Here is a 27,131-nt window from a genome sequence, read left to right as displayed (position 1 = left end):
CACCCCCACCCTTCACCGCCAGCGCCCAGGGCGGCCCGAGCTCCGCGCCCCGCGCCCTGGGCACCCTGCGCGCGCCCGCCCGTCCAGGCCCCGCCCCGCCGGCCCCGCCTCCCGTCTCCTCCCCGCCCCCCGGAGCCGACGAGTGGCGGCGGCGGCCCCAGGACCCGGTTCCCTCAGACAAGAGGGCGGGTGGAGGAGGAAGCGGCCGAGCCCCGAGTCCTGCTCCGGCGCCGCCGAGCACCGCCCGCCTCGGCCGACCAGCGCCGTCGGCTCCTGGGCCTCGCCGAGCCGAGAGGAGGGAAAGGCGGAGGCGGCTGCGTGCGGGCGGCGGGGGCGCGGGCGGAGGCGGCGCGGCCGGCCGCGGCTGCCGCTTTGTTGTGCGGCCCGGGCCGAGGAGGGAGAAGTGGGAGGAGGGGGGAGCTCGGCGTCCCGCTCCCTCCGCGGCTCATGGCGACGACGCTCGGCACATCCGGGACCCTCCGGCCGTGGCGGCCGCGGCGCCGGCTGCTCGGGCCCCAGCCCCGGCCGCTGTGGTGACTCCGCCGCGCCTCGCCGTCGCCCCCGCCCCGCCCGCCGGCCCCGGGCCCCGCGCCGCGGCCGCAGCCCCGCCGCCGCCGCCGCCCCCGCCGCCGGGGACATGTCTAACCCCGGGGGCCGGAGGAACGGGCCCGTCAAGCTGCGCCTGACAGGTGAGGGGGGCGGCGGGAGCTGGGCCGGGGCATCCGCGGGGTGGGCGAGCCGGCGGGGGGTGCCTGTGGCCTTGGGAAGGGCCAGGGTCGGGATCAATGGTGAGTTGGGGGTCGGGGACGTGGGAAGGCCTAGTTCAGGGAGAGTAATGGCTAAGCCACTCGCCCTTGTTGGGGAATTCTTGAAAAAGTCGACGGTGTCTTGGGGGTCTTTTGTTGCGGGGAGGGCTGCCCCGGTTGGACTCGCCGGCGGATTTGAGGTCGGAAAGCCTTGGCCGAGGAGCACGACTCTCTCCGGGCCCTCGGGGAGCATCCCCTGGGCCACTGCCCAGGTGGGGTCGTCGAGGGGATGAAAAGCTCCTGTGGCGGGGATTATTGAATCCGGTCGCTGACTGCGCGCTGTAAACACTCCTTAAAGATGGAGCGCTTAACAGGAGGGTGTGTGTGTGTTCCCTGGTTGTTAACTTGTTCGCCCACTTATGCCCGCGTGCAAAAACCTTCATTCTCGGCCGCCAGCCACAGCAGCCGGTGCCACACACCTGAAACGCATGTCTTTGGGAGGGGAGGAGACCGGGGTGGATTTTCCCGGTGTGTCCGCCTGATCCTACGGCTCCGGCTCATTGTACACTCTGTGGTTTGGAAGTGTTTGATTGTAGGGTAGCATGTTTTGGGTTGTTCCTCGTAGGCCGCAGAACTTGTGTCTCACTTCTAACTCCAGACCTGCTTTAAGAACACACCTTTTTTTTTTTTTTTGGTACATTTCTAAGTATGTGCTCATACAAACTTGCAAGCGAAGTTTTCTCTCTCCTCATTTCCTCCCCTTCCCTTTTCTAAATGGAAAAGAATGTATGCAGGGGTTGCTAGGTAGAAGGCTTCTCTCTCACAAAGTGTTTATGATTCCAAGTGCGTTAAATCTTTAACATTACAGGTACATTTTGCTTACGTAGTGCCATTTTTGGTATTCTTACGTGGTCATGTCACCCCATTTTAGGGACAAATTATTTTTGGTTTGAAAAGTGTAATTGAAATCACTGTAGTTATCCTAGTTTCACCATTCACTATTAATTATCCAAGTCGTGGTTGGGGTGTGTGGTAAGACGATTTTCCTTAGAGGTTGTGTGTGTGTGTGTATGTGTGTGCACGCGTGTGTAAGGATAAACTGTAATTATGTTTGCGTACACTAGACGTTGAGATTTATATGGACTAATTTTGTAATTGAATGCTTGTGTGTCACATCCCAGTCCACTGGCTGAACTTTACGGATAAAAACTTGCAGTGAATTTGGTATTTGAGAATTTAGCCTGACTGTAAATTGGCTGCAATTTAAAAAATACGACTTTTATGACAGTTTTACTTTCCCTGGGGAAAATTGCAAAGACTCATGAACTGAGTGGTTCTTTTTTTTTTTTTTAAAGATTTTATTTATTTATTTGAGAGAGAGAGAATGAGACAGAGAGAGCACATGAGAGGGGGGAGGGTCAGAGGGAGAAGCAGACTCCCTGCCGAGCAGGGAGCCCGATGTGGGACTCGATCCAGGGACTCCAGGATCATGACCTGAGCCGAAGGCAGTCGCTTAACCAACTGAGCCACCCAGGCGCCCGAACTGAGTGGTTCTTAATGGAAAACCTGGATTGGGGATTACCCCCCTCCCCCCGCCCCAACATTGTCCCCATTCAGTTTCCTTGTTTTGTTAGGATACCTTTATAAGGGATCTTTGTGGCTTTAGGGTTTATCTCCTGATGTTCCTCTCCGCAGTCAGTCCTGTGGCAGCGATCATGGAAAGAACCTGTGATTCCAGGTGTGCAAAAAGCATCAGAAATGGGCTGTTGGCCATTTACTTCCTTCTAGGCTATATGCATAATGAGAAAATGAGGGAGAAAACAGGTGTTTTTTTTTTTCAGATAAAATGAATTTGAAGTTTTTACTGTGACTCAATATCTTAAAGTGTTTGTGGTTTCCTTACAACCTATGATACATTATAAAAATTCATGAGTAAACTTAGGAGAAAAGATGACACTTCTTTTTTGGTGGGGGAGAGGGAACGCTGGACTAAATTTATAGAGTGATTTTTGTATTTTTAGATTTTTCTGAGGAATATTAAATACACTGTGTCCCCTTAATTGTAAAAACAGTTTGAGGTACTCTCATTTTTTTTAAAAAACCATTGGGAATTTGTCTCTGTCATATTTTAAGAAAAAACTATTCAGATATTAAAAACATTGCCCTCTCCGTTTTGGTTACATTTGGTGGATTCTCTTCTGTTTTGCCAGGAAAGTTAACTTATATTTTTTCATTTTTGTCCATTTACAAATTGGATGGTATAGATTTTAACAAATAGATTTCAAGAGCTGGATTCAATTAGCAGCTTTTTAGGTCATAAACATTAAAGGGTTAGATGGAAAAGATTGTTTTGACTGACTGGATAAATGACAGGGCTGTGTTTGATGTGCATCCAGGAACTGGTCTGGAGCTGGTGCCCAACTTTTCAGTCCATCTTGAGAAGCCAAATAAAATATTTAACCTAGGCCTCATTTTGTTTAAAAAAAAAAAAAAGTTGATTCTTTGTTAAGACCTTAAGAAATGTTTGGCATACCTTTAGACTAAGTGTTTAACAGTTCATTTAGATCCGGGTTCCGTAATAGAGGAAAATCACTAAAAAAAAGTCACATCCCCCAGTGAATTTTTACTTGGTTGTAAGATGCTTTAAAATTATTGTTCTTTGCTTTAAGTCAGCACCATACTAGTATTTTAAATTTATAGAGTGTCTTTGATTCCATGGTGCTTTATGAACTGTACTCAATTATATCTTTAACATTGAGTTGCCCCTTTACTGAAAGGTATAAACAGTTCTTCATGATGACATGCACACACACACACACACTTACTCACTTTCTCTCTCTCACACATACACACAAACTGAAGAAGAAGAAATACTTGAGCCATGAGATCTCTGCCCACAACAGATATTAGACTTTTCCACATATTATTCCTTAGTCCACAGTCACCTAGTGAACTGTTTGGTATTTTTGATGCTAAGGAGGCAGGGTTAATTTAATCCCACATTTGAGATTCCTCAGGCCATTGGTGTTAAAATCTGATTTGGTCCATCAAGTACTTTGGTTGTTCTTCTGACACATTAACACTTAATCATTAAAATAGGCTGTATGGTAAAGCTATCAATTTCAACTATTATTTCTATAGGGAATTGATTATAAAATGTAAAATTTGTATGCACTCTACTTATGAATATCTGATACAGGCTTTTCTTACAAATCTTTGGATAGAAAATATTCTTTGTATTTGGTTACAGTAAAAAAAAATGGGGTAATTTTTTATATCATTGTTTTTGAAAACCAAAGACTTGAAAAAGCAGTTTAGTATAATTTCTAATATTTATATTTCTTAGATATGGAGAAATAACAGATTACTTCTCTAGAAAATTTATTGCAGACCTTTTTGTAACCTAAATGTTTTTGTATGCTGTTTCTCATGTTATTAATTTATAAAACCCTTGGCAGTAATGAGGTTAACCTTGTCTATAGCTAAAGGAAAATCAAATTTATTATTTAAAAAAATTTTTTTTAAAAATATTTTATTTATTTATTTGACAGAGATAGCAAGAGCAGGAACACAAGCAGGGGGAGTGGGAGAGGGAGAAGCAGGCTTCCCACCGAGCAGGAAGCCTGATGCGGGGCCTGATGCGGGGCTCGATGCGAGGCTCGATCCCAGGACCCTGGGATCATGACCTGAGTCGAAGGCAGACGCTTAACGACTGAGCCACCCAGGCGCCCCAGGAAAATCAAATTTAAAAGTCCCACTTCAGATATGCTGGTATCTTAGTATTGTTTTACTGTATATTTTATTGACTCAAAGCTTTAAAAATTACAACTTGATTATATCTCACAGGTTTCTAAGTAGGGGTGTTAGTGATTTGAATGTCCCCAATTTATTTTCTTGGTTTTTGAGGAGGAAGCTAATGTGGCTTAAGCCCCTTCCTTTTATCTTAAGTTGTCTCTTCTAGTCTAACACTCAGACATGCAGTGGAACCTGCTTAGGTACTTCATGTTGTTTGGTTTTCACTGGTGAGTAAAGGGTGTGTGTGTTTTAATCATGGATTTTACTTTTTTTCCTGTTGGTTGAACTGTAACTATCATATACTACCATGTCACTTATTTTGCTTATCATTTAGCATATTTAGCATAAAACTCAATTTTCAAGGTAAACAAAAGGCCACACTTTAGGCACACAAGATTTTTATTTTAGCCATTTTTGATGTCTGTTAAAGATATTGAAGGCTTTTAAAGATGTACTATGTCCTACTTTTTTCAAATAGACCACATTTAACAGAACTTAATATTTTATTTATTATTAAGTATCATTATGAGTATAAAGGACCGTCTGTTGTAATGTGTAGTAGAAGGATATGGTCATGGTGTATAGAGAGACCTGTTTAATCCTTGGCTATATATATGGTGATAAGTTGTTTAACCCCATTCTTACTGCTTTTTCTCTTTGTGCTGTCATTTTTGTTTACTGTTACTTTCTCTGTTCTAAGAATGCTGGACCCTTGAAATACACTGTTGTAATGAGCATTGTTGTGTGTTTCTGTATGACTGACAGGTATTGAATGCTTATCAAGTGCCAGACACTGTGTTAAGTTTGTATCTATTATCACTCTTAATTCTCACAGTAGCTCCAAGAGGTAGAAGAAACTTGGGGAGGTTAAGTACATGTCAGAACCCCAAATTGTCTAGAAAGCTTGTTACAATGTCTAAGATTTTGTGTGGAAAAATAAATACATTCCAGTTATTTGGAATTACCTTTGCCCCTTGAGATTTTTGCTCATCTTTTAAGGTTCCAACTCAAGGCTTTACCCTTATCCCTAGAACTTTCCTTGACCTGAGTTGGCCGTTCCTCTGTGACTAAGAGGCTCTTCCTCTGGTATCAGACCTAACTCAATGAAGGGTATTTGTTGTTTCTATGCTGTAAGCTCTAGGAAGCCAGAATCTTTGTTTCAGTATAGATTAAGGGTTTTTGGCATTTTATTGAATGAATGCTAGAGGCCTAGAAGTAATTCTTTGTAGTTCCGTATGTATTCTTTGTGGCTAATGCACTAGATGTGAGTGGCAAGAGATGAGGCTAGACAGGGACAACCCAATTTGGAACTTACTGTGGTTTGCCAAGACGTTTGATTTTTTTTTTTTTTTTTTAAATGGTGGGAACCATTGAAGGATTTTTAGCTTTGATGTCTTTGATGTTTAGAAACATTAATCTTGGGGCAGTAGGGAGGATGGACTGGGATGGGAACTGTGAAGACTGATTTTAGGACAACCAGTTAAGAGGATGCTACATAACAACCATTGTTCTTACTTTTTTTCTTGTTATAACTTTTATTTCTAAAATTTTTATTACAGATAATTGCTGTAAACGTCTTGGTGTAGATAACTTTTTTAAAAGGATTATTTTTCTAGGATATTTGCACAGAGAGAGTGCTATTGCAGGGGCACCTGGATGGCTCAGTCATTTAAGCCTCCGACTCTTGATTTTTGGCTCTGGTCATGATCTCAAGGTCCTGGGATCGAGCTCTGAGTCCAGCTCCATGCGCAGCTGGGAGTCTGCTTGAGGAGTCTCTCTCCCTCCCTCTGCCCCTCTCCTTGCTTACATTCTCTCTCTCTCAAATAAATAAATCTTAAAAAAAAGAGTGCTATTGCATTATTGGGTATGGATCTTTTATAAGTTCTTTATTAATTTTTCCTCAGGCTGTTTCCTATAAGAATTGTGTCTATTTAGGGCAGCAATGAATAAATAAGTGTACCTTTTTACTATCCTGTTACAAGCATTGGCTCGTTTTTAAAATTTTTTGCTAATTTCATGGAATATTGTATTTAAACATTTACTTGTGAAGTTGAATATTTTCCTGTTTATTAATGATATTTCTTTCTGTTGACTTGTTTGGCCTTGTCCTACTTATCTGTTAGGGCTTTTGTGTTTTTCTTATTGATCTGCCTGAGAATTAAAAATGTTAATCTGTTGTTAGATTTGCTATAGATGTTTCCCCCAGTCTGTTATTTGACTTAATTTTTGACCATTTTTGGACATCAGAAATGTGTTGTTTTAGGAATCAAATCTGTTCAACTTCTGTTTTTCTTATTCTATTACTTGGAAGGCCTTTTTCTTTAAGAGGCTTAGTAAATATATAAGTACATTTTATTTTAGTGTTTCTTAAAAATCGTTTAGGAAGATATTTCTCCTCCAGTTTCTATTTCGTGATCTCATCATTACTGAATAACCCATTCTTCCTTTCCACAGTGATGGGATATCTTTTTAGTTATGTTAAATTAGTTATAGTAGAGTCATTCTCTCTTGTTCAGTGCCACACTCTTTTCATTATTGTAGCTTTATAATTTAGTTTAATATGCTCATTGTGATGGAAATTTGTTTTGCTGTTTTCACTTATTTGCTCTTCCACACAAATATTAAACTCGTTAAGTTTAAGAAGAAATTTCCTTGGGATTGTAATTAGAATCACCTTACTTTGGGGAGAAGAGGCATTTAAGTGTATTTAGTTTTCCCCCCTAGGAGCACACTATGTTTTTACTTTTATTTAAGCTTTTGTCTGTATTGCTCAGGATAGTTCAATAATTTTCTATGTTTTTTTTTTTTTTTTTTTTTAAGATTTTATGTATTTGAGAGTGAGAGTGTGTGCGCGTGCATGTGCATGAGCAGGGAAGGAGGGGCACAGGGAGAGGGAGAATCAGATTCCCCTCCCTGCTGAGCAGAGAGCCCAACGTAGGACTTGATCCCAGGACTCTGGGATCAGCCTGTGCTGAAGTCAGACGCTTAACCGACTGAGCCACCCAGGTGCCCCTAATTTTCTGTGTTTTGATGTAATTCCAGCTAATTTATATGACATTTTTATTGTATTTTCTAATCTTAGTTATTGCTTATATTTAGGAATGTAGCAGTAGGTATTTTTGCTTGATTACAGCAGTTTTGTTGAACGTTAATCCTGCTAGTATTTCACTTGATACTAGTTTTCCAGGTATCAATATTTAGCATTTTTAACAGTTGAATGTTTACATTCAGAAAATTTCTTTTCTTTGCGATTTTTCCACTAAAGTATAATTAGTTTAACAAAATGAGGAATTTCATGTTAGTTTGTTTTAGAATAGCTTCTGAAGGCATAGACAAAAGTCCACATTTGATATACTAAGAAGTATTGACATGTGTCTTAAGTTTAACACTTTGGTTTCTTACTAAAAATTGACAGCAGACATAAAACTTAAGTTTTATTTATTTACTTGATTTTTAAGTTTTAAGATAAATCTGATGATAATGAATCTAAACATAGATGATTGCACAAAGGTTATTTATTTTTTCCCAGAAAGTTTCCTCATGCCCCTTCACAGCCAGTCTCCTCCCATTCCCAGTCCTTGGCAACCACCACTTTACTTACGGAATTGTACAGTATGTAGTCTTCTGGGCCAGCCTTCTTTCACTTAGCATAGTGCTTTTGAGATCTATCTTGTATATCAGTTGTTTGTTCCTTCTTATTCCTGAGGAATGTTGCATTGTGCACATATGCCCCATTTTGTTTATCGATTCACAAATATCCTCAGACATTTCCAGTTTTTAACCATTACAAATAAAACTGCTGTGAACATTCAAGTATACCTCTCTGTGTGTGAACATGTTTTTATTTCTTGGGTAAATGGTTAGATTGTTGGGTCATATGGTAAATATGTAAATATTTTGCTCATAACTTAAATTATTTTTTATTATCAAGTTTTGAGATTTCTTTTTGTATTCTGGATACAAGTCCTTTATCAGATATGTGTTTTGCAAATATTTTCTTCTAATTTGGGGCTTCCCCCTAATAGTGTTTCAAAAAGCAGAAGTTTTGAATTTTGATTTAGCTCAGTTCATCAGTCTTTCATTTATGATTCATGCTTTTTGTGTCCTAAAATATCTTTTCTTAATCCATAGTTCTAAAAGTTTTCTCCCATGTTTTCTTCTGTGTTATAGTTTTAGCTTTAGATACAAATATATCTATACATTTATATCTATAACTTTTCTAAAGTTAATTTTTTAATATAGTGTGAGAGGTAAGGGTCACGGTTTTTTTTTTTTTTTCTTCCAATATGGATATCTGATTTTCCTAGCACTATTTGTTCACATACACTTTTGTTTCGTCCATTGCATTGTCTTGGCACCTTGACTGAAAATCAGTTGACAGTATACATGTAGTTCTATTTCTGGACTCTGTTCTATTCCTTTTAGCTATAATTCTATCCTTTATAAGTTTATCATTTATAAGCCACACTTTTTTTTTTTTTAATTTTATTTATTTGACAGAGAGAGACACAGCGAGAGAGGGAACACAAGCAGGGGTAGTGGGAGAGGGAGAAGCAGGCCTCCCACTGAGCAGGGAGCCCGATGCGGGGGCTCGATCCCAGGACCCTGGGATCATGACCTGAGCTGAAGGCAGATGCTTAATGACTGAGCCACCCAGGCGCCCCTATAAGCCACACTTTCTTGATAACTGTAGCTTTAACATGAGTCTTCTGATTTCAAACAATGATTAAAAAGCTTTTCATAAACATTTTGATAACAGTTTAATGAACATAATTGAGTCATTAATTTAGGATCCTGTAATGATTTAGGATTTTGTAATGCTTTGGAGCCATTATTTCATTTATTCAGACAATAAATATTTATCAATTTCTTGACATTTGCAGACATTGATTATCAATGATATATAGTACCATGAATGGAAATATAGGAAATCAGAATAAACCTAGATTGGGGTCTCTATTTTTCTTCTGAAAATTTCTATTATGGACCTTTACAAAATTTATTATTTTTATCTCTTACTGATGAAAGTGGATTGCAACAGGTATGAGTTAACAAAGTTTGCCTGTTTACCAGCTATCAGCCCCCTGAGATCATTTTTGGGAAAAGGTGGGATAAAAAGAATAAACCTATGTAAAATGTGGCAATAGAAAGGAAAGGATATACTGTAATTGTTAAATGTGTGTTGGATTATGGGTATTTTTTTGGTTGTATTTTATATTATGAGCATGTATTTTCTATAAGACGAAGAAAGTCAATTTTATTAAAATCTAAGCAGACTGTTTATTTGAGAGAGAGATAGACAGCATGAGCGGGAGGGGGAGAAGGAGAGGGAGAGAGAAACTCAAGCAGACTCCATGCTGAGTGTGGAGCCCAATGTGGGGCTGGATTCCAGGACCCTGAGATCATGACCTGAGGTGAAACCAAGAGTCGGATGTTTTGTTTTGTTTTGTTTTGTTTTGTTTTTAAGATTTTATTTATTTATTTGACAGAGAGATAGCACAAGTAGGCAGAGAGGCAGGGAGAGTGAGAAGCAGGCTCCCCGCTGAGCAGGAGACTCAGGGCCCTGGGATCATGACCTGAGCTGAAGGCACCCACTTAACCAACTGAGCCACCCAGGTGCCCCAAGAGTCGGATGTTTAACTGTGCCACCCAGGTGCCCCAGACTTTTTTTTTTTTAGGATTTTTTATTTGACAGCACGAGCACAAGCAAGGGGGGTGGGGGAGGGAGAAGCAGGCTCCCCACTGAGCAGGGAGCCCGATGCGGGGCTCGATCCCAGGACCCTGGGATCATGACCTGAGCTGAAGGAAGACATTTAACCAACTGAGCTACCCAGGCGCCCCGATTTTTTTTTAAATTTGAGAGAGCAAGCACGCATGTGAGCATGAGCAGGGGGAGGGGCAGAGGGAGAGAGAAAAATCTCAAGCAGACTCCACACCAAGTGTGGAGCCCCACGCGGAGCTCAACACGGGGCTTGATCTCATGACCATGAGATCACGACCTGGGCTGAAACCAAGAGTCAGTCGCTCAACCAGCCGAGCCACCCAGGCGCTCCTAAGCAGACTTTTTTATTTGACCATAGTACATTCCTAGGAACTGTCACAAAACAGACATCTGTAATGTAGATCTTATTTACTGTGTAAGATGTACTTGGTAATTTGGGAGGAGGCAGTTGGGATGTTTTAGAAAGAATATAGAATTTGTAGGCAGAAAATTTAGGTTCAGATCCTAGTTAGGCCAGGGGTAAACTTTATCGCTTTCTTGGTGCCTGTGCTTTTAGTTTTAAGTGCATGCTTAAAATGACAGTAGTATTTAAGATTCTGCTTGACAAGGGGCGCCTGGGTGGCTCAGTCGTTAAGCATCTGCCTTCGGCTCAGGTCATGATCCCAGGGTCCTGGGGTCCTGGGATCGAGCCCTGCATCGGGCTCCCTGCTCCGCGGGAAGCCTGCTTCTCCCTCTCCCACTTCCCCTGCTTGTGTTTCCTCTTCGCTGTGTCTGTCTCTGTCAAATAAATAAATAAAATCTTTAAAAAAAAAAAATTCTGCTGGACAAGAAATTATGTGAAAATTACTGTTCAAGCTGTAGAGTATTATGTTCATGTATTTTGTCATTTTTGATCAAAGACTTTCAAATGTTAGTCATAACCAATTATATGCTGTTATTTATAGGAGCAAGTACATTAATAAGGATTAATATAGGTATCTATTTAATTCATATGTCTTATAAAATAGGCACAAATGTATACTTTGGGGGTACCCAGTGTATCATAAAGAATTCATATAGTTGGATAAGCTACTGCATTATAATTTTCATCATTAACTCATATAGCAGACACTTAGACAATTAACTGTGTTCTCTCCTCTCCCCCTTACTTTTGATGAAAAGTAGAAGAGCTTTGGAGAATTGTTTGAATAGCTCAGGGTTTTGGAGGTGGCAAAACTGTTTGGATCCAAATCCAGTCTTTAATGACTTACTACATTTTCCTGTAGCTTGCCAGCACTTTCGAGAATAGCCCGTAGTTTCATCTCCTGTCAGTAGATGGGGATATTTCTGCACAGGTAGATGTCAGGAGTGTGTAAGACCTGTAAAACTGAAAACTAAAAGTCTAAATGTGTGTACTTGAAATAAATGGAGTTAGAGAATTAGAATCTATCAAAGGTGACACTGGCTTTTAATGAAAATCCATATTTTAGGATAAACTTTCTTATATAAACTATGTTACATATGTCCTATATGTGTTATAGGAGTAGATACAAAAATTCTTTTTATTAGAATTGCAAACGTAAGTAGCTAATTCTTTCATTTTTATATATGATCTTATGTCATCTGGCTTTAAATATAACTATTTCTCTAGTGAAGAAAGAAAAGTTATTGATCAGATTATTCAGAATCCTATGAATTTAATACTATAAAAAAGGTTGAAATTTTTTAAATTGAATTTTGGGAATTTTGTAAAGGAATAAGGATGAGAAAAAAATTTTTTTAATTTAAGAAAAGTGAGGTGGCATTTGATACATGTGATACATTCAAAATACCCTAAGGTAACACTTGATACATAGTATACATTCAGTAAGTATTTGTGAATTAAAGAATGATTGAGGGTGCACTTGGGTGGCTCAGTCGGTTTAAGAGTCCAACTCTTGATTTCAGCTCAGGTCATGATCTCAGGGTGGTGAGATCAAGCCTTGCATTGGCTCTGTGCTCAGTGGGGAGTCGGCTTGGGATTCTCTCTTTCCCTCTGCCCTTCCCCCCTGCACTCTCGTGTGCAAGCTCTCTCTCTTTCTCTCTAAAATAAACAAATGTTTTTTTTTTTAAAAATGAGGAAATTGAAAAACTTACCTGGTCTTTAGGACTTCATTTGAAACAAATAATAGGATCTCTCTTTGTGATGTCATTATTGAATTAACTGACATGTTACCTTAGTAATTTTGACAGAATTTATAAAGATAGAGGACTGAAGTATTCAAGTTACTATTTGACTTCATGAATAGAACTCTTACCAGAACTCTGCAAAACTTTTTTTTTTATTTTATTTTTGGGGCACCTGGGTGGCTCAGTCGGTTAAGTGTCTGACTCTTAGTTTCAGGTTGGATCATGATCTCAGGGTTGTGCGATTGAGCCCTGCTTCAGGCTCCATGCTGGGTGTGGAGCCTGCTTAACATTCTCTCTCTCCCTCTCTCTCTAAAAAAAAAAAAAAAAAAAGGAGGGGGGAGAAAAAAGATTTTATTTTTAAGTAATCTCTATACCCAACAGGGGCTGGAGCTTACAACCCGGAGATCAGGAATCACATACTCTACTGACTGAGCCAGTAGTTGAGCCAGGCACCCCCAAAATTTACTTCTCAACAAAGTAAAGATTTGTCTGATACTCACTGCAAAAAGATCTGTTTTTGTAGCATCACCTAAGAAAATTCACATATATAACTAGTGTCAATGTTAGGGAGATAATTAATTTTTCAGAGTTCTACAGTTCTAACTACTATTCAGATCCCAACTTTGTAAGTATTCTGAACCAATGATAGTGAAATGAGAATCTTTACCTTATGATTTTTTTTCTTAAATCTTATGAAATCTTAAATCTTTCTTAAATCTTCTTTTCTTAAATCTTACTAAGAGAATAGTAATAGATTTTTGAGGAAACAGTTGGTACAACTATTCCAGTTCTATAGAAATGAGGCTAGTTGAACCAGAAGTCCTTTGTAATGAATTATGAATCCTTCTAGAGGCGCCTGGCTGGCTCAGTCAGTGGAACATAGGACTCTTGATCTTGGGGTCGTGAGTTTGAGCCCCACGTTGGGTGTATAGCTTACTTTAAAAAAAGAAAAAACAGATACGAATTCTTCTATATATTAGCTTTCTCTTTTCTAGTTTTGAATTTTTCTTTTTTTTTTAAAGATTTTATTTATTTGAGAGAGAGAATGAGAGAGAGAGAGAGAGAGCATGAGAGAGGGGAGGGTCAGAGGAAGAAGTAGACTGCCTGCTAAGCAGGGAGCCCCATGTGGGACTCGGTCCTTGGACTCCAGGATCATGACCTGAGCCAAAGGCAGTCACTTAACCAACTGAGCCACCCAGGTGCCTGAATTTTTCTTTTTTCTTTTAGGTAGGTAAGAAAGCTTAGGTAGGAAACCAATCTTTTTAGTACTTAAAAATGGCATTGGTGATGACATTTCAAATTTCTTCTGATTTCCAGTTTGGTTAACTCTTTTTTTTTTTTTAAGATTTTATTTATTTATTTGAGAGAGAAGGAGACTGGGGTGGTGGGGGGAAGAGCATGGGAGAGAGCGAGTGTGTGCACGAGCAGGGGGAGATGCGAACGAGCAGGGGGAGATGCGAACAAGCAGGGGGAGATGCGAACGGAGAGGGAGTAGCAGACTCCCCGCTGAGCGGGGAACCTGATGCGGGCTCAATCCCAGGACCCTGGGATCATGACCTGAGCCAAAGGCAGATACTTAACGGACTGAGCCACTCAGGCACCCCCCCAGTCCTTAACTTTCAGCAATTGAAGGACCCAATCAAGTTGTTAGCTGATGATTAAAGATAGTTTTCATAAAAAAATAGAGATGTCAAGTAATGCCGTTATTTTCCAGAAAGTTAAAAAATATATATAGATTATTGTGTTGTTGTTGTTGTTGTTTTTTTAATATAACTCAGGCCAGGGATTGATTTAGTCCGTAATAGATAGCTACTATATTTAGAAGGATTATAATGCAAGACTCTGAGTTGGCTGCTTGGTGGCCTGGTAAGTATATTTATGCACTTTCTTTTGCCATAGGAGAATCATGATACAGCGCAAAAATCTGTAGGGCTGTAAGGCTAATTATGTTAACTTCAAGAAGAATGTGACTTATTAGACCTTTATGGGTTATGACATAGCTTTTTCAAATCTCTTAAATATATGAAAGCTGGTCTCTATCAGGAAAATTCTTCCTTATTGTTTGCCAAACAAATTCTCTCCCCCTAATTAGTTGAACTAATTATCATATTTGCTATAAAGGCTTGTTAGAATTGCTGCATAAAAAATTACTGCAAAACTTAGAGTCCTAAAACACAAAGGATAATTTTATTATCTCTCACAGTTTCTGTGGGTCAGGAGTTTGGGAAGGGTGGTTTTGGCTCAGAGTCTGTCATGTGTTTTATTCAGATGGTGTTTGAAACTGGAATAGCTGGGGGCAGGCTGGGCATTTACCTCTCTTCAGGTCATCAGAGAGCCTCTCCATGTGGCCTCTCAGCGTGGGCTAGTTGATGGCAGTTCTAGGGCAGTTACACGGCTAGTATGACTGACTCGGGGCACCAGCAGGAGTTGTCCGAGGAACAAGGTGAAAGCTACATCCTCTTTTCTGGAGTAATCTAGGAAGTCCTTGCTACATTTTATTGGTTACAAGCAAGTTAGTTCATTACAAGCTCTTCTAGATTCAAGGGGAAAGAACATAAACCTTATCTGTTGATAGAAAAAGTATCAAAGAATTTGCAGCCGTTAAATAATTGTCGGAGGTGGCAGCCGCCGCTGCTAGTTCTGTTGTTTTGTGGGTTGGACTACATACTCTTTGGTATCCTAATCTAATAGAGACCATTTTTCAGTTTTTATAATTTATTTTATGTTCTGCCTTTGAAGTTTACAAGAATTTTATTAGAGAGTACTTAACAAGTGGCATACAAGTTTTCAACAGCTAGAAGAGTTATGATAATTTGTTTTTAAAGTATAAAAATTCAGGGGTGCCTGGCTGGTTCAGTAGGTAGAGCATGGGACTCTTGATCTTGGGGTTGTGAGTTCGAGCCCCATGTTGGGTGTAGAGACTACTCAAAAATAAAATTGAAAAAAAGTATAAAAATCCATAAGTTTTGGTAAATTATAAAAAAGATAGTGGAAACAAAAAGGCTGGTGAAAAGAAAGAAGGCAAATACTGTTTGAAGGAAATAATTTATGCAAATATAAAAATTCTTTGATTCTCTGGAATGATTTTTGTATTGAAAAATAGTGCAGGGCTAAAAATCAAATAATTTTAGTGTTCTCCCATCAGATCTGTGTTGTTTTTCTTTAACGCTTTTTTAATCCATTCGCCACAGAGCAGCTTCATACGTTTAAAAAAAAAAAAGTGAATTGGGTAATTTTGCTCCGTTGCTTCAAATTCTCCAGTGGCTTTCCATTATGCTTTGAATGAAGTGGACATTATTTGCACAAGATCCTGTATAATCTATCCCCTGGTGACTGGTCTTTCCTTTGTTCATTATGTTATAGTCACATTGATTTTTATTTTAATTACTCTTGAAAAGGTCAGTCTCTTTCCCATCTCAGGGACTTCATGTGTATTTTTTTTTGTGGGGTTGGAAGGTGGGGATCTTTTTTATCTTGTTGCTCCTTATTTTTCTGTGTCAGTTTATCACCCCAAAGAATTCCTAAATACTCTAAAAGTAGCTTCCAGCCTCATTATTGTGTATCACAATGTCCTGTTAACTTCAGAGGACTTAATACTTATATTCATTTATTTACATGTTTATTGTCTTTTTTTATTTTTAAGATTTTATTTATTTATTTGTCAGAGAGAGAGCACAAGCAGGGGGAGCGGCAGGCAGAGGGAGAAGCAGGCTTCCCGCTGAGCAGGGAGCTCGATGCGGGACTCGATCCCAGGACCCTGGGATCATGACCTGAGCCGAAGGCAGACGCTTAGCCGACTGAGCCACCCAGGTGTCCCTACATGTTTATTGTCTTTTAAAAAATACTTGTAATTTTAGACTAGTTTTCGATTTACAGAAAAATTGGAAAGATAGGACAGAGAGTTCCTATATATTCCATACCCAATTTCCCCTATTATTAATTAATCTTATATTAGTATGGTTCATTCATCACAATTAATGAACCAATAATGATATATTATCATCATTATTATAATTTTAATTTTGTTAACATATAGTGCATATAGTGCAGTATTGGTTTCTGGAATAGAATTCAGTGATTCATCACTTATATACAACACCCAGTGCTCATCACAAGTGCCTTCTTCAGTACCCATCACCCATCTAGACCATCCCCCACTCACCTCCATCAACCCTCAGTTTGTTCTCTGTCGCTAAGAGTCATTTGTGCCTTGAATGATACATTATTATTAACTAAAATCCATACTTCACTCAAATTTTCTTAGATTTTACCTAATGTTCCTCATTGTCTTTCATCTTTACTAGATTGGGAGCTCCTGCAGGCAGGGACTCTGTGTGTTTCATTCACCTAGGGTAATACTAAGTAAACACTTGGGAGGTACTCTAAATATTTCTTGAAAGAATGACTATTAGATGTCTCAGAGTTTATAGACTAACATCTTTCCCATTTGCTTATGGACATCATGTGTGTCTTTCTCAGTTCCTTGACTAGTTTGCAAGATCCAAGTCTCCAGGGTGGTACTAGAAACCATATCTTGTTATATCTAATTTGCTATATAGAGGGGTGAGTTTACTGGGAAACCCACGAAGCTGGTGAAATTCATGAAACTAATAAAGCTTAACTTTCAGGATTCTGAGGGCCTGGGAGGGACCCTAGCAATGAGTTCACATGGTCACTTTAAAAAATCTTTTATTGGTATATAGTATATACATGCAAGAATGCAAAGATTATAAGCATCCAGCTTAAGACTTCTCACAAACTTAACACACCTAAATAATCAGCACCCAGATCAAGAAACAGAACATTTCCTGTACATTATCACATACTTATGAAGAATTTGCAAATATCCTAACCACAATCAGTTAAGATTGCTGTCTCTTTTTTCACCGACTCCCCCTCTATCACACTTGTCCTCATGTTGGTGGCACTGGAATGGCTGTAGGCATTTTGGGCGTCTGGTTATGGGGAAACTGACATTGGGGATACATTTAATTGGGTTTTAGCAGGATATGTTTATTTGGTTCATAGTCCATGTACTGTCAAGGTATTGTTAGCCATCCAGTATAGGGATAGTTTCTAGGAGTACTACACATTATTATGTTAACTCACCTGGCATTGTGACATAAATGCGCAGACCTAAAAATAGTAGAGTAATATGGATGTGTCCCATGGGACCTGGCACCTGAAGTATATGGTTAGTGGAGGAAAAGCAAGGTTTGATGCCAGAAGCCAATCTGTGAAAATTCTTCCAAATCTTAAAGCTTCATATGAAGAAGACTTAAGAGTTTTTCCAAGTTTGACCACAATCCTAAAAGCTTACGTAACATTACCAGTAATGGAACTGTGCTAAAAGAAACTTTTCGAAGCCAACAACAACGACAACAAAAACAACAAGAAAAATACGTTCAATTATGCTAGAGGAAGGACTGAATTATTTTTTTGTTGTCTCTACAGAAATGACATAAAACTCATGAGAAAGTGCAACACTGGCATAAGCCAGATCAATGGAATAGAGTCGAGAGTCCAGAAATAAATTCATATACCTGTGGTCAGTTGATCTTTGGCAAGGGTGCCAAGACCATTCAGTGGGGAAAGGTTAGTCTTTTCAACAAATGATATTGGAAACAACTGTGTATCCACATGGACGAGAATGAAGTCGAACTGCCACCTCACACCATATATAAAAATTAACTCAAATGGATTAACAACCTAGTTTAACAACTAAAACCATGCAAACTTTTAGATGGAAACACAAGACCTTGAATAGGAAATGATTTGTTAAATGACACCAAAAAGCACGGTAACCACAGGAAAAACAAATTGGACTTCGTTAAAACTTTTGTGTCCCTTTGGCAAGGATTCTCATATACTCTTGGTGGGAATCGAAATGGTTCAGCTCCTGTGGCAAAAAGTTTGGCGGTTCCTCCAAAAGTTCAACATGGAATTACCATTTGACTCAGCAATTCCATTCCTAGGTATATAATTAAGATAATTGAAAACCTAGGTTCACACAAAAACTTATACAGGAATGTTCATAGCAGTGTTATTCATAATAGCCAAAATAGTTGGGTGAGAACAACCCAAATGTCCATTAACTGATAGATAAACAAAATTTGGTGTATCTGTACAATGGAGTATCATTCAACCATAAAAGGGAATGAAGTACTAATAAATGCTACAATATCAATGAACCTCAAAAATACGCTGTGTGAAAGAAGCCAGACATAAAGGATCACATATTGTATGATTCCAGTTGGCAAATCTATAGAGACATAAAGTAGATTAGTGGTTGCCTAGGTATGGAGTTTCTTTTTGCAGCGATTGAAAAGTTCTGGAATTAGCAGTGGTGGTTGTACAGCGTTAGAAATATACAGAAAAAATGAATACACAGTTTAAATTTCTGTATTTCATTTTTTGCAGCTTTAATCTCCATAAAACAAATAGCAAAAATTCTGTTATATGGGAAGAGATAAAGTGTGAAGCAGGAAAACTAGGACAAAAGGTATCATAGGGCTGTGTCAATTAACACAAATATTGTTATTTTCTGTTTTGATGATGTGGTATATGTCAGCTTGTTAAAATTTTTATTTTCCCATTCTAAATTGACTATCTGCTTTCGTACCTCATTTTATATTCAAAAAGCGGGACCCTCAAACTATATAAATTCCGGGCTTCGCAAAACCTGGATGCACCCTAGTATATGTATTAGCATCAAATAATCATTCAAGAACCATTGTCTTTTTTTTTTTTTTGGTAAAGATTTTATTTATTTGTCAGAACAAGCAAGCAAGCACAAGCAGGGGGAGCGACACGCAGAGGGAGAAGCAGGCTCCCTGCTGAGTGAGGAGCCCGATGCTGGACTCCATCCCAGGACTCTGGGATCATGACTTGAGCCTAAGGCAGATGCTTAACCGACTGAGCCACACAGGCGTCCTGAACTATTGTCTTTTTAAGCATGGGGGATTGAACAAACGTTTATTTCTGTTCTCTCCCAAAACCCCATTTCATGAGAGTAAAAGGATAAAACAACATATACCTACAAGAGCAAAAAGAAGAGACAGCACATAGTGATGTGAAAAAATTTCAGGAAGATGGAAGGTGGTTGGAGTAGGTAATTTAGCTGAGAAAGTAGAATATAAAGTATCTGCAGACAGGTATACCAGATTTCTTGCAGTATTCCAGCTAGTTCATGTCACAGATCTCTAGAAAAGGCTCAGGAATTGGAGGCACTCTGTATCTCTGACGCTGCAGGGGGGATGTGAGGCAGCAAATGGGAAATGATTTAGTCCATAAATGGTTCTGTATGTACTTCGTCCCAGGCAGATTCATTCCAGGTAGCCAGGTGACTGGTCGTCCTCAGCCCTCACAAACAGTGTCTTACTTTGTGGAGAAAGTAAACCAAACTGGTTCCGTCCCAGGGATACCTGACACTGTGGAAGGTGGGGGAGAAGTGCTCTCCTGAAAATGAGGGGACTGGCAACATCTTCAACAGTGAAACTCCCAGCCCCCTTACACTGCTCATCTCCGAGAACACTAGCAGCCAGTTGTATCTTTTATCCTTTATGAAGAAATCTCTTCTGGAAAAAATTGGACAGCTCCAGAGAAAACACAAATACTAAGTCTCTCAGTGGAACAGCTAGGTCATCCTGCCAGACACCCTACAGTGAAAGTATTAGTTGCCAGTAGGGGGAGGGAGGGTCTCACCACTCAGTCCTTAAACTTTTAATTTCACATGAAGAATTAAAAATGGCACTGACTTCTCAACAGCAATATCAGAACTGCGAAGAGTTGAGCAATGCCTTCAGTATTCTTAGGAAAGATGATTTATTTGTAGCCTAGAACTCAACCATTTGTTCCATCAAGTATGAAGGCAGAATAAAGCTATTTTGCGTGCCAGATCTCAAAAAAAAAAAAAAAAAAAAAATCCTGTCCACTTATCCCTTCTTAAGAAGATACTGAAAGATATGCCCACCAAAATGAGGGAGCATGCTATGAAAGAGAAAGATACCTTTATAAGGCAGATGGAGGCAAAGGAAAGTCCTAGGGCTGTAAACCTAACGTCAAGGGTAGGAGACTGTGCCTTGAAATTTTATGCAACATCTTGTGTATTTTTTCTTGAGAGAGGGTCAATACTGGGACCCTTGTTTATAAATGACCAAATGCATTGCCAGCCATGAACATTATCACATTTTTAGTGTTTAACAATTCTGTAGGTGAGAGAGATGGTATGTTTAAAAATTTTTGAGTTTGAAAGTCTTTTTTTTAAACTTTTAAAAAAAGATGTATTTATTAGAGAAAGAAAGAGAGCGTGCGAGGATGTGTGCGTGTGTGCCCTTGAGGGGCAGGGGGTTGGGGAGCAGAGGGAGAGAGAGAGAAAAACTTAAGCCGATTCTGCACCGAGTGCAGAGCCCATCTGCGGAGCCCACCGTGGGGCTGTATCTCATGGCCCTGAGGCCATGACCTGAGCTGAAATCAAGAGTCAGATGCTTAACTGACTGTGCCACCCAGGTGCCCTTGAAAGTCTTTTTTATTAGTCAAGTTGATCACTTTTACTGTCAGAACTGTTTTTTTTTTTTCCTGCTTTTGTCAATTGTATTATGGCTTTATTGCTAAAATACTTGGTAATAGAAACACTCAAGTTTTAAAACTGGCTGAGAACCAAGTAATTACCTTAACCTGTGATATGTAGATCTTTAAGAAGTCTGTGGATTGGGGGCGCCTGGGTGGCTCAGTCGTTAAGCGTCTGCCTTCGGCTCAGGTCATGATCCCAGGGTCCTGGGATCGAGCCCCGCATCGGGCTCCTTGCTCCACGGGAAGCCTGCTTCTCCCTCTCCCATTCCCCCTGCTTGTATTCCCTCTCTCGCTGTGTCTCTCTCTGTCAAATAAATAAATAAAATCTTAAAAAAAAAAAAAGTCTGTGGATTGGTTTCAGGTGAGTACTGTGAATCCCTTGGGTTGTATGTAAAATTGTATATGTGGACACTTTTTTTTTTCCCCCTGGCATCGGGTCCAGTTTCATATTATAAAAAGTATCTTAGAGAGGTTAAGTGACTTAATCAGCAGTGGTCTTCTGACTCCTCTTTTGGTGTGAATTCCCCTGTTATGTCATGCTGTCTGCAGATTCTGAATTAGTGTACTTTAAAAGTTTTTAACTTTGCTATATAGTGAGAGGGGGAAAGTTCAGAGTTGCCTTGGGGTGGGTAGTTAGCTTGAACTATGAAGAAGACGACTTGGTACTTGTTCTGTTATTGTGATTGACTTGAGGTGAGTTGTTACCCGGTTTTTGTATATTTTGTACATGATTTAAAAAAACTAGGGGCGCCTGGGTGGCTCAGATGGTTAAGCGTCTGCCTTCGGCTCAGGTCATGATCCCAGGATCCTGGGATCAAGTCCCGCATCAGGCTCCCTGCTCAGCGGGGAGCCTGCTTCTCCCCCTGCCTCTCTCTCTCTCTCTCTCTCTGTCTCTTACAAATAAATAAATAAAATCTTAAAAAAAAAAAAAACTAGGTGGCGCCTGGGTGGCTCAGTCGTTAAGCGTCTGCCTTCGGCTCAGGTCATGATCCCGGGTCCTGGGATCGAGCCCCGCATCGGGCTCCCTGCTCCGCGGGGAGCCTGCTTCTCCCTCTCCCACTCCCCCTGCTTGTGTTCCCTCTCTCGCTGTGTCTCTCTCTGTCAAATAAATAAATAAAATCTTTAAAAAAACTAAAAAAAAATGAATTAGCCAAATGTATATGCATGGCAAATTTAGCTTGTAGAAAAGATTATGCAGTGAAAAGATTAATTTCCATCTGCTTCCTACTTTCTTAATGTGGCTTCCCCAGATGTAATCAGTTACCAGTTTTACCTACTTTGTAAATTGCCTACTGCTGAACTAGAGGATGCTTGCAGTTTTGTCCCCTTCTCTTGGTAACTTATCCTGCTATTCCTTTTGGGAACCTCTTTTGTCCGCTCTCAGTCCAAGTAATTCCAATGTGCTGAGCCCATCTCTGGACTCAAGCTGTTCTAATCTTCAGCTAGAGAGAGAACATGAGCAAAAGCAAAGGATATAAAATACCAAGTTATATGTGTGGAGTAGGGTAGGGAGGGGAAGAAAAGGAACACCTGAGGTCAGATTGTACAGTGACTTAAATGATAGGCTAAGGAGTCTGGATTTTATCCAGTAGGTAGTCAGAAGTTAAACATTTCCAAACAAGGGAGGAATTTTGGATTTATAATTAATTCCCCATTCCTCCCAACCCTGACTGTAAAGCCCTGCCTTTTCTGCTTTGGAATCTCTCTAGACCCATCCCTTCCTTTTCCATTCTTACTCATTCTACTACCATAAGTCAGTCTTTATTACATCAGACAGATTGTTGCTGTAGTTAACAAATAAATGGTTTCTCTGCTTTGAGTCCTTTGTCCTGCAGTCCATTCTGGACATCACTATCAGATTAATCTTACCTAGAGCTTCACTTTGATCATGTCTTTTTCCTGCTCAGAAAACTTTAGTATCTCCCTATTGTTGACAGGATAAGATCCAGACTTCTTAGCCTGTCTTTCAAGCCATTCCAAAAATTAACCTAGTCTACCTTTTTTTTTTTTTAAGATTTTTTATTTATTTATTTGAGAGAGAGCATGAGAGGGAGGAGGGTCAGAGGGAGAAGCAGACTCCCCACTGAGCAGGGAGCCCGATGCGGGACTCGATCCCAGGACTCCGGGATCATGACCTGAGCTGAAGGCAGTTGCTTAACCAACTGAGCCACCCAGGCGCCCCAACCTAGTCTGCCTTTTAAGCCTTACCTTTTTTCCTTCATTAAACCTAGGTTCTAGAGAACTTGGAATATTCCTTTTTACCCTCTCATTTATCTTGCCCCCTCCACTTTAAAATTTTGTCTTTGTTTCTTTCTTCCTCCTGGGTTATCTCTTCTCTAGTCTCATCTCTACTGATTAAAAAATCGTATCCATCCCTAGAGTTCAGTTAAAATTATACCTCTCTTGTACAGCTTCTTCAGATTAATGAGAAGGTAGTTTGAATTCTTTCCTCTAAAATCTGAAAATTCTTTGCTTGCATTTTTTTTTTAAGATTTTATTTATTTATTTGAAAGAGAGAGAATGAGAGAGAGAGAGAGAGCACATGAGAGGGGGGAGGGTCAGAGGGAGAAGCAGACTCCCCGCTGAGCAGGGAGCCTGATGTGGGACTCGATCCCGGAACTCCAGGATCATGACCCGAGCCGAAGGCAGTCGCCCAACCAACTGAGCCACCCAGGCGCCCCTCTTTGCTTGCATTTAAGGCACTTGTTACTTAATGTTTTATACTGTGCTTGTTTGTCTTAACTACCTTGCTAGATTATAGAACTTTGTTATAGTGTTTATTTTCCACACACAGTGCTTCTATGCTTCCATATACTTGTGTGCTTGATAAATATTCTGTTAATGAGATTTTCCTACTTTGGACTGCCTTTTGTGCTGATGTGTTTTGGTAGTTCAGTTTAGCACTAATTGTTTAGCACTAATTTGATAGTAGTTGTTTTATGTTTCTTAGTCATGGTTTCCCAACTAGACTATAAAATTCTTAAGGACAGGAAATATGTCTAATCTGTACTTCCAGAATCCTTTCATAATATATGTATAATGAATTATATGTATAATGTTTCTTGTTATTTATTTTTTTATAAGATTTTATTTATTTGACAGAGAGAGAGAACACAAGCAGGGGGAGTGGGAGAGGGAGAAGCAGGCTTCCCGTAGAGCAGGGAGCCCGATGAGGGGCTTGATCCCAGGACCCCGGGATCATGACCTGAGCCGAAGACAGGCACTTAACGACTGAGCCACCCAGGCGCCCTCTATTCTGAATTTTTAAAATTGATTTGTAGAAGCTCTTTTTATGTTCTGGATATTAATCCTTTGTTACACTCTGTTTTGTTTCTATTTCTTTTAAAACTTTGTTAATGGTAACTTCTGTCATACAGAAGTTTTTAAATGGTTGATTGTTGTGATGAGATTCATATTTAATATTCCATAAAGATTTAGTATGCCAGATTTTAACTTCTTAAGAAAAGTTTGATAAAAACTGATTATTGTTTCATTTTATTTTCTTGCTGTTATATAACATGGACACTTAAAAATCATACTTCTAAGTGTAAAGTTGTATACAGGCCTCCTTTTGTTCCTAATTTTAAATAATAAGGACAGCAATTTAAATGGTTGGATTATGTCTGGTGATAGCGAAACCTTTTTTTTTTTTTTAAGATTTTATTTATTTATTTGACACACAGAGAGCATGCACAAGCAGGCGGAGTGGCAGGCAGAGGGAGAGGGAGAAGCAGACTCTCTGCTGAGCAGAGAGCCCCATGTGGGGCTCCATCCCAGGACCCTGGGATCCTGACCTAAGCCGAAGGCAGATGCTTAACTGACTGAGCCACCCAGGCGCCCCCAAAATGACTTAACTTTTAAGGCAGTAGTTTCTGGATAGCTTTTTTTTTTTTTTAAACTTTTTCCCCCACACAGTTGATTTCTTTTAGAATTGATACATTTTCCTGAGAAATGAAAGCCTAGAAAACCTGTTTATTTTCTGTTAAAAAAAAAAAAAGTGAAATCTTGTATCACTTTGGACTGAAGTCTCTTTTTTGATGTTTTAATAAGCATGTAATTATGGTACTTGAACAAGAGATTGATTCTAAGCATATATACAAATAGAATTTATGGTCTCCAACAGTTTTGAGCATATTTTCTGTAAGGATACTGTGGAGGAAATTCTGTCCTGAATAAGTGATTAGTAAACTGATTCTAGCAATGTTTAACCCCTTTCAAAATATGAAATAATTAAAAATAAAAAATAATGACAAAAAATTTATCTCGACCAAGTAGACATTTTCCTAAAATGCAGGGTTATTTAACTATAGAAGACATGCTAAGTGATCACCCATTAATATAATAAAATGGGAAAAGGATATTTTCATCATAATTGATGTAGGAACAGATTTTAACACCCACTTATGTTAAAAAATGCTTAGAAAATTAAGCTTAGAAGAAACTTTCTTAACTTGATAGTGGGTTACCTACTAAAATCATAAAGGAAAAATCATACTGAATGATCAGATGGTAGAAGTATTCTCTCTAGGATAAGGAATAAGTTCCGAAAGTCCAGTATTACTGCTTTTATTCATCACTGCATCATTGTAAGGAAATACTTACAAGACAAGAATAAATATAAGAATTAGAAAGGAAGACATAAAATCACAAATGGCAGGGGCATCTGAGTGGCGCAGTCTGTTGAGCAACCAACTCTTGGTTTCTGCCCAGGTTGTGATATCAGGGTTGCAAGATGGAGCCCCATGTTGGGCTCAGCGTGGAGTCTGCTTAAGTTTCTCCCTCTCCCTCTGCCTCTCCCTCCCACTCTCTCTCTCAAATAAATAAACCTTTAAAAAAAACAAAACAAAACAGAAATGGCATAAAAACGTAGGGCTAGAGACAATACCCTGCAATAATGACCACCATATTTAAGGGTAGAATAAAGGACCCAACAAGAGTTGCACTGAACTAATTTTTAAATTTAAATGTGATAAACCTATTTCTGCTACTTGACAGTTTGAAGTTTTTTATTTTCTTTTAATAAACCCTCAAAAGTTGTTTACCTCATTTGGGGAATAAAGCACCCATGAGTCTTTTTGTGTCTATGATGGTCATTTTTAGTGTTAAACAGAGCAAGCTGCAAATAATTTCTGAGATTACTTCAGGATGTCATTACACTTCCTTGGCAAAAAAAAGCTTTCATATTGGTATTCACAGTAATTGGTGAATTTGTAGTTCTTAGTTGATTCTGAGGTAAATTATCCTCATTGTGCAAATTCATTCATTTTTGTTGCCTGCTTTGTTAGAATAAGGCCCTGAATGTGGTATTACTGCTGTATAGATGGATGGAAGCATGAATGAGGCTATCTTTCCCTTCTGGAGATCAATTATATCTTCACTGACAAAAATCATGTAAACAGATGTTTCATTTGTTCATATCCCAAATAACTCATTTGATATATGTGCGATTTTTATATAAGGGATGTATATCAAATATATTATGGGAAAATAGTAAAGTAATTGGGTCTGTTTTTGGACTTTCTATTCTATTCCGTCAGTCTGTTTGTTAATGCAACAACGCCATGTCTATTTATCTGTTAGTGGTTTTAATTATAGAGGCTTTGTAGTTTGTTTCAGTATCTGGTAGGACTACTCTCCTCTACCCCATAGCTTTTCCTTTTCTGTGTTTTTCTAGCTATTTGTGATATTTTTCGTATGTAATTAGGTATGTTTTTCCAGCTCCAGAAAGAAGTTGCTGGTATTTTTATTGGGATTTCATTAAATTCATAAATTAACATAGGGGCAGTATTTTAATGATGAGTGAAACTTTTTTTAAGATTGTATTTGTATTGAGAGAGAGAGAGCACACACACACACGTGAGCAGGGAGAGGGGCAGAAGCAGCAGGAGAGAGAGAGTCCCAAGCAGACTCTGTGCTGAGCACAGAGCCCAAGTCGGGGCTCGATCTCATGACCCTGAGATCATGACCTGAGCCAAAATCAAGAGTTAGATGCTTTTTTTTTTTTTTTTTATTGTTATGTTAATCCCCATACATTACATCATTAGTTTTCGATATAGTGTTCCATGATTCATTGTTTGTGCATAACACCCAGTGCTCCATGCAGAACGTGCCCTCCTCAATACCCATCACCAGGCTAACCCATCCTCCCA

General features: G+C 39.4%; 1 protein-coding gene across 4 annotated transcripts in view; it reads left to right on the top strand.

The window, feature by feature from the left end:
* Positions 1–634: 634 nt before the first annotated feature.
* SMURF2 (SMAD specific E3 ubiquitin protein ligase 2) overlaps positions 635–27,131 on the top strand; it is a 134,798-nt gene continuing 108,301 nt past the window's right edge. For all 4 annotated transcript variants that reach the window (XR_004302439.1, XM_032429860.1, XM_032429861.1 and 1 more), the window contains exon 1: positions 635–689. Coding sequence is in view for 3 of the 4 variants with exons in the window: in XM_032429860.1 (XP_032285751.1) it covers positions 638–689 (52 nt within the window). In the remaining variant the exon portion in view is untranslated. The remainder of the gene's footprint in view (positions 690–27,131) is intronic.

This window comes from Phoca vitulina, unplaced genomic scaffold, assembly GCF_004348235.1.
Source record: "Phoca vitulina isolate PV1807 unplaced genomic scaffold, GSC_HSeal_1.0 scaffold41, whole genome shotgun sequence".
In the NCBI taxonomy this organism is placed as follows: domain Eukaryota; kingdom Metazoa; phylum Chordata; class Mammalia; order Carnivora; family Phocidae; genus Phoca; species Phoca vitulina.
Note: the sequence above shows the minus strand (reverse complement) of the source record. Positions and strands in the feature narration are given on the sequence as shown.